Source organism: Lontra canadensis, unplaced genomic scaffold, assembly GCF_010015895.1.
Source record: "Lontra canadensis isolate GAN:19392208 unplaced genomic scaffold, GSC_riverotter_1.0 scaffold34, whole genome shotgun sequence".
Classification (NCBI taxonomy): Eukaryota; Metazoa; Chordata; class Mammalia; order Carnivora; family Mustelidae; genus Lontra; species Lontra canadensis.
In genome coordinates this window covers 992100-1013594 of record NW_022631028.1, presented here as the reverse complement: position 1 = coordinate 1013594, position 21495 = coordinate 992100, and the positions used below count along the sequence as shown (strand labels likewise).

Below are 21495 nucleotides of genomic sequence, written 5' to 3'. Positions count from 1 at the left end.
AGTTAAAAAAAAACGATCATCTTCTATATGTAAATATTTATTAACTGCTTACTGAGTGCCAGGTGTGTCAATGCTGGTGATAGATAAATAGATACAGATAGATAGATCTTGGATAGATAGATAGATAGATAGATAGACTGATGCCATTCACTTGGAGCTTAAACTATGGTGGGAACAATAAGCAATAAATGAATAAACAAATACAAAATTGTGATAAAGGAGATAAAAGTACAAGCCAGTACAGTGATAGATAATAACAGTGGGGATTTCTTAGATAAGGTAGACACGGAAGTCTTCTTTAAGGAGGCAACACTCAGCCCCAAAAGACTGAAAAGGAGCTAGTGCAGGGAACAGTTAGAGATGGATAAAGGGACAATCCCAGGCCGAAGATTCTGAGAAAGGCAACAACTTGGCCTGTTTGAAGAAATGAAAAGAAGCTCTTGTGGCTGCAATGGGCAAGGAGAGGAATGGCATAAGTTGAAGCTTGAGGCAGGATCAGGGAAGTCCTCGTAAGGAGTCCAGATTTACTCCATGAAATCTGTTTGTTACTTATTTATGAATCACATCACAGTAATTATTAGTAATAAAACATTCATAATCAAGAGAATAATTAATCCATGCCAGACCTGAGTAAAGTGCTTTACAGACATTATCTGAAATGGTCATCCTGACAAGACTGCAAGACAGATGCTACCCTGGTTCTACACTGGGGCAACTGAGAGTCCTAACACGTTAACTTCTCTAAATCATACAGTGAGTAAGTGGTAAAGCCAGGAGTTGAACCCTAGGCTGTCTGACTTGAATTCTCAGCCAAATCTGGAGACATCCTCTTTTTCTTGAATCTCATCCAGGCCTTAAAGCATTTGAAGACAAGCAGAACCTGCCTTTGGATTAGAACTTAGAGGAACCTGAGCTCCTTTTGATCTCATTCAGACTTACTATTGTATTTGGCAGATACTGAAATGAAATCTGAAATCGTTATAGAACCAGTGGTCTCGGGGGAAAGGGTTAGAAGCTGTGTTTTGACACAAATCCAGAAAAAGGCCAGAACAAAGATGTAAGAAGCCAACAGACTTGCTCATGTGAAAGGAGGAAGCTGTTACATTTATTTGGCTTTTATTGGTTGATATGTTTCTGTGCCTTGGAAAGGACTGATAGACAAATGCCAGAGGGAAGTGGAAAGAGCTGGGTAATGTAGAGATTGCTTCATAGGAAGTAGGTCTCCTTAATGGTTATGATTATTTTGTTGTTCTCATTTCTAAATGCTGCAAGTCCAGTGAAGCACCAGGAATGAAACAACAAATCCACTGTGACATTAGGATACTTGACTAAATGAGCATATAAAGGCTGTATTCCTTTTAGGGTGACTCTTTGAACCCATGGGAATAGCCTCATTTGAGATAGACTCAACCCATGGTACCTTTTTTCTGTCCCATGATCAGAGTCAAAACCCTGAAAGCCATCTTGAATTATTCTTTCTCTCATCTCATTTCTCACTTTGCTGGTTCTGTAATCTTAATAATGGCCATAGCTGTGTCTCCTTCTCTATTCACTATTCTTTTCTCTATTCACTATTCTTTTCTCTATTCACTCTATTTTCTATTCTTTCTCTCATCTCATTTCTCACTTTGCTGTTTCTGTATTCTTAATAATGGCCATAGCTGTGTCCCCTTCTCTATTCACCTGCTACTATCTTTGCCCAGGCCACCACCATCTCTTGCCCAGGGTAATGGAGAAGTGTCCCAAGAGCTGTACCTGCCTCTAGCCTTGTTGCAGGACATCCAGGTTCTATTCTGCTGCAAGAGTGATCTTCCCAGAATGCAAATTTTACTATGGGGCCTCCATTTCCCCACCTACCACCATTCAGTGACTCTCCACTGCCTACCACATAAAGTAACTAAAGTAACTTCCTTAGAACAGCATGCAAGACATGCCTTTAGGTCTTTGCCTTTCCAGCTTCATTTCTCATTGTCTTCAGTGAACAAGGAATTACTTAAAACTGCACTCCCCCACCAAAAAAATCTTGTTTGTTCTTTGTCTATAAGCTCTATCTATGCTGCTGTCTTTCTTAGAGGGCCCTCCCCATCTTTGTCTTTTAGACTCAATCAAGTGTCCTTTCTTCATAGAGCCATTCTTATCCTTCCTTCACAAACCCATTCTTATATAACTTCATAATTTTGTGGTAGACAGAATAATGACCCTCCCCACAAAGATGCTTATGTACTAATCTCCCGCCATATGATTATGTTACATGGTAAAAGGAATTTTACAGATGTAATTAAATCAAAGACCCTGAGATGATGTTATCCTGGATCACCCTACTGGATATTTACCCTAAAGAAACAAATGTAGTGATCCAATGATCCAAAGGGGCACGTGCACCCAAATGTTTATAGCAGCAATGTCCACAATAGACAAACTATGGAAAGAACATAGATATCCATCAACAATGAATGGATAAAGAAGATGTGGTATATATATATATATATATATATATATACACACACACACACACACACACACACACATACACACACACACACACACAGATACAATGGAATACTATGCAGCCATCAAAAAACCCAAAATCTTGCCATTTGCGAAAACATGGATAGAATTAGAGGGTATTATGCTAAGCAAAATAAGTCAATCAGAGAAAGACAATTATCATATGATCTCTCTGGTATGAGGAATTTGAGGGCAGGGTGGGGAGTTATGGGGGGGTAGGGAGGGAAAAAAATGAAACAGGATGGGACTGGGGAGGAAGACAAACCATAAGAGACTCCTAATCTCAGGAAACAAACTGAGGGTTGGTGAGGGGTTGGTGGGGAGGGATAGGGTGGGTGGGTTATGGACACTGGGGAGGGTATGTGCTATGGTGAGTGCTGTGAACTATGTAAGACTGATGATTCACAGACCTGTACTCCTGAAGAAAATAATACATTATATGTGAAGGAAGGAAGGAAGGAAGGAAGGAAGGAAGGAAGGGAGGGAGGGAGGGAGGGAGGGAAAGAAAAAAGAAGGAGGCAGATAGCTCAGAGTCAGAGAAGGAGATGTGGTGACAAAAACAGATGGGGTAGGAGAGAGATTTAAAGATGGCTGAACAGGCTACTGGTTTGGAAGACGGAAGAAGGGGCCACAAGCCAAGGAATTTAAGTAGCCTCTAGAAATTGTAAAAAGCAAGGAAAAAGATTCTCCCCGAGAGTCTTCAGAAGGAATGCAGCCCTGCTGACACCTTGATTTTAGGACTTCTCGCCTCCAGAAGCAAGAAAAACTTGTTACTTTAAGTTTTAAGTCACTGAGTTTGTGGCAATGTGTAGTAATTGTGACGAAAGTAAACTAGTATACATTCCTGTTTCTTCCTTCTGTCACAGGGGAAATTCATCCCTTTGTCTTCAAACTTCTACTAGAACCTCTATGCTTCATAATTTACATGCTTTCCTTTCCTAATCAAAATATTAGCTCTGGAGGGCAGGAGAAGTGTCTCATGCACATTTACGCATGAGCACAGGGGTGGAACAGAGATAGCTATTGATTCGTTCATTTACTTCTCTGTCCATTCACTCATTCAAATGGACGTTATTTATTGAATGTATAATATGCACCAGACACTGCTACACTCAGTAAATGCATTAAAGAGCATAAACAGAGGTCTTCTGTCTTCAAGGAACTTACGATTGGATGGAAGAGGTGGACATTAATTAAATAATCTCCAAAATAACTTGAGTTGACTGAAGGATATGTAGAGGTGGATGACGCGCCTCTCAGAGTAGGCAGAGGGAATGGAATATGTGAAGCTTCCAAGCGGAATTCAGTCAGGGACATTTTGGGAAGACATTATCTGGAGAGGCACACGGGGGCTAGATGCTTCATGGTCTTATGGGTCTTGATAAGGATACTGACATTTAACCTAGCAACAGTGGGAATTTAACGGAACATTTTAAGCAGGGGAGCTGGATAAGAAGACTTGAATTTAGAAAAGAGCTCTCTCGTTGCTATGTGGAGAAGGGCGTGGAGGAAATGTGTGAGAAGAAGAGTAAAGAATAGCAGGACCTTTTAGGGGAAGCTGCAACAGTCCAAGGGAGAGAGAAGAATAAGAGTGAAGATGGAGAGAAGTACACAGATTGAGGGATACTGTGGAGGCAACACTGTCAGGATTTAGATCTGAGTTTGATATTAGTGGGTGAAGGAGGTGTCCAGGATGACTTTGTCGAATGAGAGAATACAACATTTTCCTATAGCTTGGCAGTAGAAATCATTCTGTCAGAATTAGGATGTTATAGAGTCCATGTAAAGAGCCCTGAATCAGTTCAGATCAGTTTAGGAACCTGTATTTACATTCAGGTCCCTTAAGCATTAGGCTGTGTGATGTTGATAAATCACAAAGAGTTTCCTCTTCCTCAAATGACAGAAAAACGATCTTCTCAAAGGAGGTAATCAAATGAAGTTAGAGATTTAATTCAATATAATAACTTTTTGTTGATTATCTATTTTGCCCATACCATGTCTTATGAAATCTGGAAAATCCAAAAGGAAGATAGATGTGATGTGTTTCTTTATTTTGACGTTAACAAACTTAGCTGGAGAGGACAGGTCATGATCCCAGGATCCTGGGATTGAGCCCCGCATCGGGCTCTCTGCTCAGCAGGGATCCTGCTTCCTCCTCTCTCTGCCTGCCTCTCTGCCTACTTGTGATCTCTGTCTGTCAGATAAATAAATAAAATCTTAAAAAAAACAAAAAACAGAAGCAATTAAGGAGTGTTTGGGGTGAGTGAAGTGTCTCATTTCACTGGATTGTGAAAATTCAAACTGGTAGATAGTGGAAGTAAATGTAGGCAGGTAAACCTGGGGCCAAATCAGAAAGTGGGGTGTAGCAGAGAAGCTTGATCTTGGTGTAGTAAGATGTGAGGGAGCCACAGAAGTTTCCTAAGAGGAGTGAGAAGAGATAGGGGGAGACTAGCTAGGACAGAGTGTGCTGGATATTTTGGATGGGAGAACAAAAAGATCAGAGAGAAATCTGAGTGGTGTGGAGGAGAGACTAAGAGATACTTTGGAAGGATTCTCACAGAATTTGGCAGTTTTGCCTATAAAGAAAGCGGAGAAAAGAGAGTGTGAAAGGACTACAGGGTTTTCAGTGAAGAGCCTGGGAAAGGGACAGTTTTAGTGCCAGAAATGGGTTATGAGAAAAGGGAGACAATAGGTAGGCCTGTTTTAAAGAGAACAAATTCAGATGAGATTGTGATGACCAAGTAAGCATATTCTGCAAGTGAGATAAGAAAACTGGATTCAAGTTTAAGGGACACAGTCATAAAATGATAGCTGAGTACTGGATAGATTGCAAAAATGGTTATAATTCTTTGCTTCTACTCCCATCAAAAAGTGGGGTCTCTTTCCCCAACCCTTGAATCTGCAATGACCTTATGACTTGCCTCAAGCAGTAGAATACGATAAAAAGTGACTTTCTGTGAATATCAAGCCTCAGCCTTAAAAGGACTTGCAGCTTTCATGCTCACTCTTTAGGAACCTCAAGATTACCATGAGAACAAGCTAGCCTCCTAATTGATGAGAGAGAGAAGTTGTCCAGTCATCCGTATTTTCCCAACTGGGAAAAACCCCCCACCTCAAAAAAACAGAAAATGACCATAAATGCCATCATGACTGAGCCCGGTAAAGACAAGCAGACATACTACTGAGCTGAGCTCTGGCCAAATCTTTGATCTATAGAATCTTGAGCTACATAAATAGTGTGGTTTCAAACCATTAAATTTTGGGGTAGTCTGTTATGCAACGAAAACTAACTGACACATAAACTCTGAGAGAGAGACAGAGGGAGAAAGAGAAAAAGAGAAAGAGGAGGAAGAGAGAAGAGAGACAAGCAGACGGCAGTGCTATCTATCTAAGTAAATCACATAAATTTAAGGAAGAATTAACCTTGCAGATTTTACAAGATTTTATTAAAGCAACAATTCAACTACTTCATCATGTATCAAAAGCAAACAAAGTTTTAATGCCCGAAATACCCTGATTTTCACAAAAGGTGCATGCATAATTAGGATCAGGAGACAAGGTAAAAAGAAAATTAATTGAGGGTCTTGAAAAGAGAGAATGATTCATAAGAAGTGGGTTGACAATTCTACCATTGAGAGTGAACAAAGGCAAGAGGAACAAGTTAATATCAAATTTATCATGTCAGATGTTAGCAGTAACAATCAGAGCATCAGTCAGGAGTAAGCTAATTATATAAGCTTCCATTTGCCAGGCAGGAACCCAGTCAGGTTGTGGAGACTTCTCCCTTCCTGGACAAATGCTTGCTAAATATTCAATGTGTCCTGAATATGGTTTGAGCTCTGTGGGCCTGTGTAGTTCTTCAGAGGACCTTTTCCTACCTTCTTAGGTAATACAAATTAGAATTTGCTCCACTGAGACTTCTGACCCTCTATAAAGTACGGGAATTTAATGACTTTCTTATTCTTCAGGTCCTTTTCACTTCTTCCTGTTTTCTACATGATAAAGTCAGTTTCTTAGATGTTGAAGCACTTGAAGCTCACTTCAATCTTATTTTGACCTAATTTGTTTTAGCAGATGCAAGAAACATCACCAAAGAGCTCATTAAAATGTACCTTCTGTGCTTTTGGTGCTATGCTCATTGCTAAGTTCTTAGTGGTTATAAGTTTTAACGGGGAAAACAGTGACTTGTTAAGACCTTAAGGAAGGAAAATGAAATAATAACAAAGGGCCATTCTAAGTGGAAATATCAGTTCAATAGAATGGAGTTAGTAGAATAAAGAGCATAACTGATTGAAATTGAAAACTATCTTATCAGCACTGAGGAAATCACCAGGAAGCTAATTCTCACCTTGAGAGAAGGAAAACAAGGGGGCTCTGAGCATGCATCATAGCCTCAGATAATCCGTGGAGACAGACTCTGAGGCATGTTAAAGAACACATTCTTAGCATGGAGAGTGATGACCTCATGTAGGGGACAAACATGTGAAGAAAGGTCCAGGTTTATAAGTGGTCCTACCTTAACACTCTGCCCCTGTGAGACAGCCCGGGAGACCACACTGCAGAAGCCATTCTAGAATCTAGAGGTGGACTTCTGATCTCAGAGTTATGAGTTTGAGCGCCATATTGGGTGTAGAGATTACTAGAGTCTAGGGGTGAACATGGCTCCACTGGAGCCCAGTTGTGTTCTCATTGTGCTGGAAGAGTTCATAATTGGATCCAGCTCTGATGCTTTTTCTCTTTTCTGTATTGTCTCTAACATTTTCATTATTAGATTGTATTGTTTGTGGACTAGTGGCATAATGAGGAGGGATGTTACATCTTTAAGGTACATTTGGACACTTAGCTGATAGAATTCATTAAGATATAATTTCAATTTTGAGTCAATAAGAATAAAATTGTTCCCATATTGAAATCAGAGGGTATTAAAAAAAAAGAGATATTAGGAATAAAATGCTTTAAAAGCCCGTTCTAAACCTTAAGTAAAATTGGTTTGGAAAATTCTGTAACAGCCTAACAGGTTTTGTGTGTGTTTTAATATATATACAATTGTTTTGAAGCTGATGTTCCATGACTCATAAATTCTATTTGTCAGTCTATTATTTATTCCACTTTCATCCTTAATACCATCATATTTAGACAATGGTAATAGTTTAAACCTAAAATAACTTTGATAAGTCCCCATAATGCAGAGCAATGACATCACACAGACCCATTCCTATCTTGGAGCCTGATCCTTCTTTTATGAGGCTTTTAGGGATTACATAAAGTGAGTTTCTCTCTTTCTCTTTATTAAATAAACAATTTAATTGATTAAAATTATTTAATTAAATACAATTAAATAAAGTCAAATAAAGTGAGGTTCTATGGTAGAGTTCATGTTGAATTTGGGGAGAGAAAACCTAGGCTTGACTCTTCACATCACTACTTGCCCATACTAAATCTTTGGTCAATTGAAAATGAACTTTCTAAGCCACAGTTTACCTCACTTGATGGAAAACTCAATATACAGTTAATCTATTTGTTTCCTGGAGTTATTGTTATATCACATGGAATGATGCATTCAGTGCCATGAACCTACAATTGTCAGACATTCTGTGTGAAGATGGAAAGGTGGCCCCAGTGAGTCATCAAGACTTGAGTCCATTTAAATCCTTCAAATAGGGTGACTCCAGATTTTAAAGAAAACCTAGAGAGAAAATCCGAAAACTCACAACGATGAAAAATAGTTATTTGTACTCCTAAAGCCTTGCTGTAGGCTTCTCTTAATAAATTTACTGTGTAGGGGTGCCTGGGTGGCTCAGCTGATTAAGCAATTGCCTTTGGCTCAGGTCAAGATCCTGGTCCCAGGATTGAGTCCCATATAGGGCTCCCTGATCAGCAGGGAGTCTCTGTCTCCCTCTGACCCACCTATCATGCTCTCTCTCTCTCTCTCTCATTCTCTTTCTCTCAAATAAATAAATAAAACCTTTAAAAAAATAAATTTACTGTTTAATTTAATTTATAAAACTATGGGTTTGAAGGGCACCTGGGTGGCTCGGTGGGTTAAACCTCTGCCTTCGGCTCAGGTCATGACTCCAGTGCCCTGGGATCGAGCCCCGCACTGGGCTCTCTGCTCAGCAGGCAACCTGCTTCCCTCTCTCTCTCTGCCTGCCTCTCTGCCTACTTGTGATCTCTGTCTGTCAAATAAATAAATAAAATCTTAAAAAAATATGGGTTTGAAAAAATTATTCTCCTCCACTGGATTGCTATTTCTCCATAGCTCTTACCGTGATCTAACATTTTTTATTATTTGTTTTTTGCCCCCCATCTCCAACTCTCTGAGTAACATATAACACTCCTGCATTTCTAGTGACTGGGAAAGTTCCATGCATTTAGTAGAATCTTAAATAATATGTGTTGAATGACCAAATAAATGAATGAAATGCTAAGATAACATGCTAAATTAAACAGCACTTCTAAAATTTTCAAAGTAGGTTTCTATTTATAGTAACCAAACTATAATTTCATAATTATGTTATGATATTATAAATAATCTGAGAGTAACTTTGTGAAATTTCATTTTGTTTAACAACCAATAATAACTCTTAATAGCTTATTTAGTTTGATACTAGGTGTCACATGCTTATAAATACTATCGAAGACCACACAACAGACCCTCCTTCCCCCGTGGTGAAAATTCTTTCCCAGCTTCATAGATGAGAAAACTGGGATTCAAGAAATGGAAATCACTGGATGAAAAGTCACACAGCTAGTGGGGAAAGGGAGCCAGAATCTGAACCCAAGGTTTGGATAGATTCAAAGTATACATTCCACACCGATGGTTCCTCCCCCAAAAAAGGATTAATTAAAGGTAAAAGTTAAATGTGATTGACTGTTTGTCTGATAATGTCTTTATTGCATCCTTGTTCTGGATAAATACCATAAGAGGAATCTTCAATTCTAACCTGACAGTCATTTTCTCCTAGTGTTTAAAGACATTACACTATATTTTGGCATTTATTGCTGCTCTGAGAAGTCTACTTTGAATCTAAACATCATTTATAATAAACTCCCCAGGTGATTCTGATATAAATGGTCCATGGACGGACCACACCAGGAGAAAAAGATTCTGGAAGTTAAAGAGACTCAGAGTTTCTACAGAATCTTTTTTCCCAACAGTTCTAATTCTTCTGGCAGGGGGTGGTGGGGATGTGATGCCATCCATGAGGAGGGCTGAGGTCATCCCCACTGAGGAGGCAGAGCAAGGAAAATCTGGGCAGCTCCAACAACTGGTCATTTGGCATCAAAACCAGAGCTAGAAGCCCAATCTTTTAATTTATTTTACAGATGAGTTTCTAAAACTTAACTGGGCATGTAAATTCAGCCAGAGTTCATCTAAATGTAGAATTTGATACTCAGTAGATCTGGGGTGGAACCCAATCTTCTCCACATCCAAGAAGCTCCCAGGCCATGCTGCTGGTCTCTGTCTACCCTTGCACTATGCTTAAAAGCTAAGGATTCCAAATTCCTAGGCCCCCCAAGTTCCATTTCACTTCAACAAGGGTCATAGCTCTTCCTACTCAGATACACATTAAAAGGAGCCTCTTTCCTCCCATTTTACCAAATTTTCCAGAATATGCACCAAATGAAGAGTGTCTTAAGCACCTTTATCCAGGTTAACCTAGTGTGTAAGAGCCCAGGCTCAGGTCTTAGAATCACCACTTATGAAATGTGTGACTTTGGACAAGTGACTCAGGCTTTACATGTCTCCTTTTTTCCATCCTTAAAATAATAATAGTGATTCCTCATCATGCTTCTGTGGTAGTTCTGACTCTGTGAGGTGGAGAGAACAGTGCTGGGAATGCAGCAAGTCCTGCCTAAGTGTCAGCTACATGGTCTTTTATCATGTTGTCCTATTGTGTGACCCTCATTCAATATCCCTAGACTTATGAAAGGAGCCCATGTCCTTCAGGACTTTATGGGCTCTAATCCTTCCTCCTTTTAACTCCTTCAAAGAGTCGCTATGATTAAGTGAATTAATATGCATAAAACACTTGGAGTTGTGCCTGTCACATAATTAGTACCCAAAGATGGCTTAGCTTTTAGCACTTACTACAATGGTAATTAAATCACTTTAGAGGGATTTTTAAAATGACTCTCCTCCCATTAGACTGCAAATCTTGGGAGAGTAGGGTCTATATCTGTTTTAGTCACCTCTGTATCCCAAATTTTTTAAAGATTTTTTAAGTTATCTCTACACCCAGCATGAGACTCCCACCCATGACCCCAAGATTAAGAGTTGCATGTTGCTGGGGCACCTTGGTGGCTCAGTTGGTTAAGCACCTGCCTTCAGCTCAGGTTATGATTTCAGGGTTCTGGGATGGAGCCCCATGTCAGGCTCCCTGCTAGCAGGGAGTCTGCTTCTACCTCTTCCTTCCAGCTTGTTCTCTCTCTCTCTCTCTCACACAAATAAATAAAAATAAAACCTTTAAAGAAAAAAAAAAAAAAGAGTTGCATGTTGTACCAACTGAGCCAGCTAGGTGCCTTTCTGTATCCCCAATTTTTAACACTGAGACTGACACACAATCACTGCTCAATAAATGCCGTAGATTGCTTAAATGAATACATGTATGAACAAGTGAATGAGTGAATCAGTAAAAAAAAAAAAAAAAAAAAAAAAAAAAAATCCTTGCCTTCCAGAAGCGATCCACAGGGAAAAAGTTTGAGAAACACTCTCCTATAAGGTAGAGGCACTGGGAGAAGGAGAAAAAAATTATCCTGGGGAACTGGTCTGCGGCAGGTTTGGAGTAAGTGTTTTCCAAATACCTCGGAGGATAAGGAGTTTATAAATGCCAGTGTGGAGTGAAAAAGTGAGCAGCGGGAAAGGAGTCTGGGGAAGATCTGCCAGCAGATAATGGTCTTGGGAGAAAAATACGAGCTAACCGAAATTCCTGATCAGATGTGTCAGGAGGTGCTTTGAGGTAAATAAAATACGGGAAATGAGGAACCTTTGAATTTCCTGCATCCGGGGCTAACAAAGAACCCAGGGCAGGGGGGTTTCTGGGACCTTTGGTCCTCAGGGAGGAGAAAACCTGTATTTGTGAATTCTCCTGAGGCGCTTCTGGGATCACACTGAGAGAGGAGAGGGTTGAAGTCACACAGTATTACAACATGACACACTGACATCAGAGGTCATGTCCACAACCTCTTCCACCCACTACAGCAAATGGGTTATGCCTGGACAGAAGGGGGTGAAAAGGTTCCAAAGGAGTAGAAAGGAAAATTCATGGGCTTTTTAAAAGATGAGCTGATAACAGAGAATTGCTTTGCCCATATGGCATTTGGTTTTATTATAGTTATTCTTCAGTGATGATGCCATCTCTGCAATTTATAATATGGACAATCTCCCTTTGAGATGGAATTGCCCATCAAAGCCTTTCCAGACAATTTTGGACACTTCCCATAACTGCAGTCATTTTCCTGGTAAACTGGGAAAAACTTTCCCTACCTCATGTACTCATTAGGGCATGGACTGAAAACTGATAGCAGAATGGCCTTTGACTGCACAAGGAAGGAAATGATGACAATGAGAATAGAGAGACACAACAGTGTTTAGGCCTGCAGGGTCTCAACAAGGCTTTCCTATGGTGTCTCTGACAGCAATCCTCTCTGCAACTCTAGGGAGAAGAAGCCTTATTTCCATTTTACAGATGAAGAGACTGAGGCACAGAACAGGCAAATGAATGGCCCAAAGGAGCAAAAGTGGCAGAGCCAGGATTCTGACTCATTTCCTTTCATTTCAACTCAGTTCTCCAAGGTAGTGCAGGCAGAAGTTCTCCCGATAGGCATTCTGCCAGAACAAAATGCTTAGAAAGTCTTTAATCTTGGCAAATGCGCCAAGGTATACTTACAGGTATACTTACAGATACCTTTAAACAAGGATATGAGCCCAGGTACAATATGAGCCCCTCTCCTGGGAAAGCCATGCATCTATGCAAGTTCAGGAGCCTGTGTGATGAGTGCCATGGCGAATTACCACCTGTCTTTCAGGTGTTCTCAATGTCTTTCACTATTTTAAGGTCCATCAAGATACTCCATGTATCTGTAGCTTCTAATGAGGCTAGAAATATGGTTACATTCACCCCGAAGATTCTTGAGTATACGCCATTAAAACCACTAGGGACCTATCTCAGGCACCTAAACATCTGGCAATAACCCAGAACATGCACATTTTCGGTATGTGCCAAAACCATAAACTGGGCTTTCTCCATTTGAAACGATTTTTCAGGTCATTTGTATGGAAGGACATTAAGCTCTGCTTTTGTCTTCCTTCTGCACCAAATTCACCATAAGGTCTTAAGAAACTTCACTCACCTCCTGGGGCTTCAATTTTCAGACTTAAAGAAATTAAGTTTTAATATTTTACAGTCATCAGGAAGAGGTCAGACGTTTTGAGGGTGTCATCTTTTCCTGCTGGGATGCTGACTCATACAGTAGGTCCATCTGACTTCAAAAGCTGGGCTCTATCCACTCCACCAGACTGATCTCTAGGGCTTCCTCTGCAATGTATCACTCTGTATTCCATGAACTACCAGGGAAATTCTAAGAGTGTACATGGACTGTCCCAAACTTCCCAGCTAATAAATATTGAGTAAGGAGTCAAGTCTTGGGCCTTCCATCCACTACAATACTGCATTTATTTCCAACATAGCCTCAAAGAGAAAAAGGCGTGCTTTAAATATACTTACCTTTTTTTTTTCTATTAAATGTTATAATTCTTCAGAAAAACACTGGATTTTTAGTCAGTGTATGTGAGTGTGAATCCAGGTTCTAGTCATCATTAATCTCATATAGCCATTCTAAATGTCCATTTTTTCATCTGTTCAAAGTTTATAATATTCTAACACTGCCTCATTTGTTGATTGCTGGAATCAAATGAGACAATGTAAGCCAAGTGAATGTAGTAAAGTGTTATATAGAAGGGATAAAAATAGTGAAAAAAAAAAAACCATACAGCTATCTTTTTTGTCTTTGTTAGGCAAGTTATACAGAATGTATACAGAATCTTGGGGTGAACCATGCAGCAAAGCATCCGAAAGTAAGCAAAATAGAAATGAAATGGGAAGTATTGATCAAAGCAGATGATGATCACTAACGATCACTAAGTTTCTTGCCTAATGATTCTAAACCAGAGGTTAATAGGCATTGTCTGGAGATAATTCTGATTGTAACAACTTGGTGGTAGAGGTGGTGGTGGTGGCGGTGGGGGGGGGCAGTGGTTGGAGAGGGGAGTTGTTACTGACATCTAATGGATAGAGGCCAGGCATGATACTAAACATTCCGCAGTGCATAAAAGAACCCCCCACATCAATGAATTATCTGGGGCAAAATGTTAATAGTGTTGAGGCTGAGAAATCCTGGCTTATTAGAATTTGCATGAGTTAAGAAACTAGTATATCTTGTTTATTCCTATGCCCTAGTATCTAGCACTGCCCTTGGCATAATGTGGACACCATCTATCTATCTATCTACTTATCTACTTACCTACATTTCTTGAATAGATGGGTACCAGATAGAGAACCAGATAATGTAAGTTAAATCTAGTTCAGATAGTCATAGAAAATCTTAATTCTTCTAGGTTTCCTCTCAGTTTATGCTTCGTCTTCTTTTCTTTCCTGTCCTGTTGAAGCTTGCTCCCTTTCTCTCCACCTCTAACACTAAGCAAGAATGAGCATGACCTATCAAATCTGAGAATGTCTAGGAGCAAGGAGACAGGAGCAAGAAATAATGCTTATAAGACACAAGCATTGCATGAACTCTTCTAGCAATCCCCTTCAAACCATCCATATCAGCCACACAGTAATCACATCTATAAATAAATGGATTCATTCTTACTCCTTCTCTGAGCATGAACCGATAGGACCAAAAGCATATATTTTCTACAAACATCTTGCTAAAACAGTTCAATTATGCTTTTAGGAAGACACATCCTGGGCCATGAAATAGAAACTAGGTTTAGCTGAGAAAATGGAAAATAAAAGGCATTAAATTCGGGGAGTGCAAATATTATACATCTCCCATACCTAGCCTGGTGCCTGGTACACAGCAGGCATCCTTTAATATATGATGAATGAAAGGAGAGCCTGGTGAAATCAGTGTTCCAACTCTTCCCTCAAATCTTCTCCCAAATAATTTTTCAAAATTTTTGATTAAAAAAATTTTAAGTCTCAACCATCCAATTTGAAAGCCTTAGGTTTTGAAAAACGGTGTCCATTTTTCTTTGTTGTGGCAGCGATCCAAAACCAGATAAAGATATATGGGTTCATCACTGAGAAGTAGATGTCAATATGGTGACTTAAAAAGTCCTTGCAGTAATAATTCATATTGCATACAAATGTTCATAAGGCCATATTATACCAGAAATAAAATAAGCCTGAAATATGCATCATATCTTTGCCAGAAAGTCTACACTGAGACAATGTGTGGTAATATGGAAGGACTTAAAGATTCAGTAAGCAAGGCTAAAAGAGGTCACACAGGGACTATCAATAAAAACCTCGGTGCCTGGGTGGCTCAGTGGGTTAGGCCTCTGCCTTCAGCTCAGGTAGTGATCTCAGGGTCCTGGGATCAAGCCCCGCATCGGGCTCTCTGCTCGGGAGCCTGCTTCCCCCTCTCTCTGCCTGTCTCTCTGCCTACTTGTGATCTCTCTCTCTTTCAAATAAATAGATAAGACCTTAAAAAAAACAAAAACAAAAAAACAACCTTTTGTGCCCAACACATCAGTCCCCCAAAGGACCATAATGTCATGATTATCCAGTTATACTGGCCAACCCAAAGCTCCACAATGAAAGCTTGCCCTGTGCTGGGAATAAGCTTTCCAGAAACTGTACTGGAACGTGTTTCACGTTGCCCCCAGAATAATTTTCCATTAGTACTTTTGGCTATAATCTGTGTTAAAAAAAATGACCACTGTAAAATATATTAATTATGCAGATCCATTAGTCAGCAGAGTAGAAAGACTGACGTGTTTCCATTTTCAACTCGTCCCAAATCTTTAAACATTTAAAGATACACTGATGACCAAGAACCTCTCTTAGAGGATTTAGCCCTTCATGTACTCGTATCAAAAGATCAAATTCCTCACTGATTCCATTTTCTTACTCTAGTACAGAACAGGACCACTGGCTCTGTTTGCACACCGGCTTAGAATGTTTGATGACAGAATCAAGACTACTCCAGACTCATTACGCCGTAGACCAGCTGCTTTCTCCTTACTTAATAGATCATTGTTAAGCTCTTAATGATCAACATTTTTAAGTAGACAAATCCATAGCCAGAGAAAAGACAGAAGGAAACATAGGCAAGATAAAGTACAATCTCTACTGCTATTTATTTTGAATTTCATCACCTCTGTGAAGAAAGCTGTATCTTGCAGGTGAAGACTGAAATACGACACACTTCATAAAACTGCTTTTAAGTTCAGTTTTAAGGAAGAGCCTGTATTTGATGAGCACTGTGGCTGAGCACAACATATTTCGTTACAGTAAAAGTGCTCATTTGGTAGCTCTAATATATTTAGAATCCTCATAAATACTCTTGGAAAAAGCAGATTGATTTAAATGTCTTCATCCTGACTGGCTCTAAATACCACACTTTCTGATTAAACCACCCAATTATTATTTTTTTAAGAGCAAGAAAAAGAAGTAATAGAGAATCAATAAGTTTCCAAGCTCGCCTCTGACAAAAATGACTAACATTTTGGAAACATTTTATTGTGTACTACCTGCTATATTCTTTTTAATTAATTGGGTGTCTACATGAGGGCAGGAGGTGGAGAGCTCAAAACCTATTGCTTATTAGACACAGCCAATCACACTGAGAAGTCAATATGGTACCAGCATCTCAAACTTTAACTCTTAGTCCTCCCATTTTGTGGTGGGTTGTTTTGTTTCTTTGTTCATTTTTTTAGATCCCTCTGCATTTTGGTGAAATATAGCAATGGTATTCTGCACTAGGTTCTATCTTCTCGTAACATTTCCATCACTCATAATCTGTTCTCTCTCACTGGAGGGAATAAAATGCAGCGTTTCACAGACTCACCTCATGACTAGTATGCACGGCCTCCAATCCAAAAACTGCCAGTTGAAGAGAAATTTCAAACATATTGATTCTATGTCAGTGCATTTTTTCCCCCAGAAGACTCAACTGAATTTTATTGGCTTAAATGGATTTCAAACAGGAAGCTCAGTGCTCAGGTGCAAAAGAATGCATTTGGGGACTCTGGATTTCAACTTTGTCACGCTCCTCAGCATGCTTATCAGCAGCTGTGTTCATTTTTTAATGACCCAGGTGGTAGAGACCCTTTGCAACATTCTACCTGAAGTGCCACCTCAGCTCTTTTCAGTAGCCAAAAGTGAAAGAAAATCATGCTGGGGTGAGTAAAAAGAAGCCGAGAATTCTACAAAGTTCTCCACAAATAAATCAATTCAGTTCAATTGCTTTTTACATTTGCATCAATGATGAACCAGACTTGAGATGTTGAGATTTTGAAGTTATTGTCCCATCTTTATTTTTACCCTACATTCAAAAGATGGAAAGTCAAAGGGATGGATCTCTTTTAATCAGTTAAAAGAGCTACCTTAATTTAGCCACTTCTGCATATATCTCTCTGTAGGCTGGCTCCCTTTCATCATGTCCACATCTTTCTAGATGCACAAGTTGAGTGGAAATAAAACACACATTCTCCAGTTTCAAACACATAATTAGCTTGGAGTCACAAAAGCACAGCCTGAGAAGAAGGAGGTTATGTCGTGTTGGAAGGGGGCAAAACAGTAACAAAAAATAAGGTGTCTTATTGTAAGTTCTGGGAAATCATCTCAGTCTAGGAGTTAACTGAAAATCACATGGATGAGGCGAAGCCCTGACAGATGGGACAGATGAAAAAAAAAGACTCTAGAAGTTTCATCATCATCACCATCATCACTGTGTTGACTCAAGCAACTTACATACCTGCCCTACATCTCAGTTTTTGCATCTGTAGAATGGGGAGGTTGAGTTATGTCCCTCATGGGATGGCGGTGAAGATTAAATAAGCTATTTTAAATGCTCAGCACAGTTAAGCAGACAGTGAAAGACAGGATTGCATTCTTCATTTTGCTAAAAAGAATAAATGACCTCATTGTGACATAGAAATTCCCTGTACTATTTTCCCCATTGTGGCACAGATTTTTATTCCTTGGAATAGACTACAACAGTTTTTTGGCGATGGCCTTCTGGACTTTTCTGAAGTGATGCTTTTAAAGACCGGGCACACTGACCCTATGTCAAACTAAAGATAATGACCTCGTTAAGATACAGATGCCCCATTGCCCTTCCTATGTCAGTGAGTCCAAGCACGCTTGGAGCCTTAACACTTTTGTAAACAGGCCACCTGGAGGAAAAGACAAATGCTTTTACCCTCAGGGTGCTATCCCCTCTCACATCTTCATTAATCTATGTTACTGAGCAGTTTCAGATGATGATAAAGTCTGCTTTCTGGTAACAATGTTGGACATAATCTGTTCTAAAGCCATGTAAGGAGAAGAATGGCAAAAGGCATTAGGGATGTTGAGGAAGAGAGTATGGCTGAGAGATGTTCAATGCTCTTGAGTTCATTCAGCAGTTAATACTGACAGCCCAAGGATAAAAGTTCTGTTTGTTTTTCAATAAACGATCTGCTAAGGAACACTTGGTTCCAGTGAGGGTTTACGGCATGGAAAGCTGTTATTTGCAACACTGTGACCCCAGTCACAGTGCAATATAAGTTCATGTGTGTTTGTAGGGTTTTTGAGGCTGAACTATGTTGGAGACTGCACTAGATTAATCAAAATTCAGAATTCTGTTTGTCAGAAAAGAGTAGCTTCATTCCAGCATGCAAAGGGTGTGTGAGGGGCAGAACACCCCAAAGAAAGTAGAGGTGAGGATCAGAGCATTCCTAGACACTCAGAACTAGTTCCATGAATTGTCCTTAGATGATGCAGGATCTAAATAATTACTATACTGAAGATTCTATGCCTAAAAAGTCTAGGCATGCATGACATTTCCAACTTCACTTTCAAAATCTTTGAAAAATATATAGTCAGACCTCATCTTTCTTCTCATTCAAAGGTGCCTTGAACTTTCATTATAAATATATTCTAATTCATTTCACCATGAGAAAGTCTGTGCAGATTGGTTGATTGTGTAACATAAAGAGAAAATTAAAGCATCCGTTTGTTTCTGTTGGAACAATTACTTAATCATCTTATCATTTCTGCCTAGGGTAATTATAATAACAGAATTTCTCCCAGACTTTTAACAGAGAATCCAGACCTTCTAAGACTCTCTGGAAACAAAAGAAAACGTAGCTAGCCAGGTAATACACTTAAAAGTCATTATGAGCAACGGTGACCAGATAGTCATGCTGCACTAGTTTGAACTTAATAACAGCCACTTTGCTCTTGATCAGCTTTGGATACAGAAACATGAGAGCCAGGGCTGGGCATCTGACAGATGGTGGCATAAATACACAGTGCAAAGAAAGACAGAAGAGAAGCAACAGCCACTTGTGATTGCATTTTTTCACAGAATGTTAGAAATTTACTTTAATGACCTGAATACTTCTCAGAAAAACAGTTCAATTAAAGGTACACACGTACCCAATCTTACGGAGAAACTCGTCTCATTCATTCCACCTTTATAAGACCCTATGAAATTAGTACACCCCTTTCGGCACTGCATACAATGTTTCATAGCTATTTATGGAGTTTAAGAAATTCTTGTTCTGACACTGATGGAGAAACTTTATTTAAAACAGTAAGCAGGTTGTAGCACAATGAATATACTTAGGACATTAAACACTCCAAAGGGGAAGGGTGGGGTAGAATGACATTACATTTTTATAAAGCAAAATATAAGTTTGCTTAAATAGTTTCCTTACTATGTTAAAAGAAAGCCGACACATCCTTTAACAGCTAAGGTAAGCATCACATTATCACACAGCACAGCCTCTTTGGCTTAAAAATATGAATATAAAAAAGCAAAGTAAAAAAAAAAAAAGATGTTACTACTAAAGATTTCAAAAATGATATTTGGAAAGAAAAGTGTGCAGCCTAAATGTACCTATGCAAATACACACACACACACACACACACACACACACCCCTCCCCAGCCAGCAGTAAATCAAGAGAGATATAAAAACTTACCGGAGCAAATATCACCATACACATTTACAAAAGAATTGGTAATCCAACTTCCCTCTCCTGAAAGAAAATAGAGGTTGTCTCATACTAAAAATAAAGCTTCTCTGTCCACAGCACCAGCCACTTGTCCCTCTTTTTATGAAGCAAAGGAGGAGAACAAGAAAATCAATGAGGAGGGAAAGTGAGATTTATGCCAATTAGATGGCAGCTTCTGCCTTATTTGCAGAGAGATGGCAAAACGGTCATATTATTAGACAGTGACAACCCACAGCCGAAGTACAGCAACCTGATACTTCCCTCTGGTGAAAGGCTGCCTGCCTCGTGGGGAGGTGGTTACCATCATGGTGAGCTCCCACACTTGGCTCTTTGCTCACAACTGCAAGCACAGGGCTGCTGTGCGTAAGCAGGCTGCATCATGAAGACAGCACCATCTCCCCCTTTACTCCCGGAGCCCCCTCCTCCCTCAACATAGTGCTTAGAAACAACCTGGGAAACAAAAAAGAGCTGGGGTTTTGTGGGTTGGGGGTGTGGGTGGGAAGGGGTGGTTTTATAAAATCCTAATGAATAGATTTGCATAGATTAGGTAAATGTTTATATGTTTGTTAAAAAAAAAAGTCCTCATTTTTATGGAAATGCCTGGATGTTATGCATGGTGCCCATTTGGGACATTCGCACACCACCCATAAATAATCATGCAGGAGATGGTACAGGGAGACTTTTGGGGCTCTGGCAACTGGGGAAGGAATGAATTACAACTTGGGTACTCGTTTGTCGCAGAAGCGTTACTGAAAGCCTTCTGCAAAATCATAAAACTGAAAAGGCTTCAGAGGTTTAACTATGATCTGGGGCTGCTTTTCCTACGAAGGACTTCTGCAGGAAGGAGATGAGCTTGGCTAGTTCAAGGGGCCAAAACCACGGCAGCCCGAGGCAACGTGTTTTGGGGGGAATTGGTACCGAATTCATGGAGAGGCTTCCCACAGCTTCCACGCCGTCCTCACAATGGGTTCCTGAGGGTGAATTCTCTCAGTGGTCTGTACCACAGCAATGGCCCAAGAGATCTCCATGCCTCTTCCCTTCCCGTTCTCCACTTCAGGACCCCAGTCAGTACAGGAATAGTGTTAGGTTGACTCAGATGTCTCTGCTTTATCATTTGTGCAGTTGGTGATGGCCAGAGCCAAACTCACCTTGACTGGCCATGTTTTTTATTGGTAGATATTAATTCAGAATTTTCCAGAGTCTTTCTCTGGGTTCCCCCACCCCTCTGTCTCTGTCTCTCACTCACACACACAGACGCACACACACCACCACCACCACCCGGCATCCCATCATCATCATTACCACCACCTCCTGACTCCCTTTCTTCCTTCTCCATACACGGAGTAACAACTCGGTGGGCCAGGAAAGGCAGCGCGCCCTGCCTTTGGGAGGTTGTAAGACCAAACAGACAAACAGACTAGCAAAACATGATGAGGCATCTGGCAACCCGGGGTCCAGTCCTGGACCTCGACTTACCAGCCAAGTGACTTGGGAAGTCCCTTAAGATCGCTGAGCCTCGGTCTTCTGTAAAATGGGCATGCGAACACCTCATAGTGCTGTCACTGGAAAAGTGTGGGGAACAAACGAAAGATGGCTAAGGCAGCGCTTCCCGACCCACACCACACACAGAGGACCTGGGATAAGGGTCGTCCAGCTGCCTCTCTCCTCCAGCTTTGATCGGGTTCTTCCTTATACACAAGCCTTCGGGGGTACTTACGAATGCTTCAAATTGGCACACCCCATGGCCCCTTT

At 40.2% G+C, this 21495-nt stretch overlaps 1 protein-coding gene across 2 annotated transcripts in view; it reads right to left on the bottom strand.

The window, feature by feature from the left end:
- SYNPR (synaptoporin) overlaps positions 1-21495 on the bottom strand; it is a 306812-nt gene that overhangs the window by 135330 nt on the left and 149987 nt on the right. Inside the window, exon 1 of one of the 2 annotated variants that reach the window (XM_032867308.1) lies at positions 19711-20090. The exons of the other annotated variant lie outside the window; for it this stretch is intronic. Coding sequence (XP_032723199.1) covers positions 19711-19734 — 24 coding nt within the window. The 5' untranslated portion in view covers positions 19735-20090. Of the gene's footprint in view, positions 1-19710; positions 20091-21495 lie in introns of those variants that run through there. 2 annotated transcript variants of the gene reach the window in all.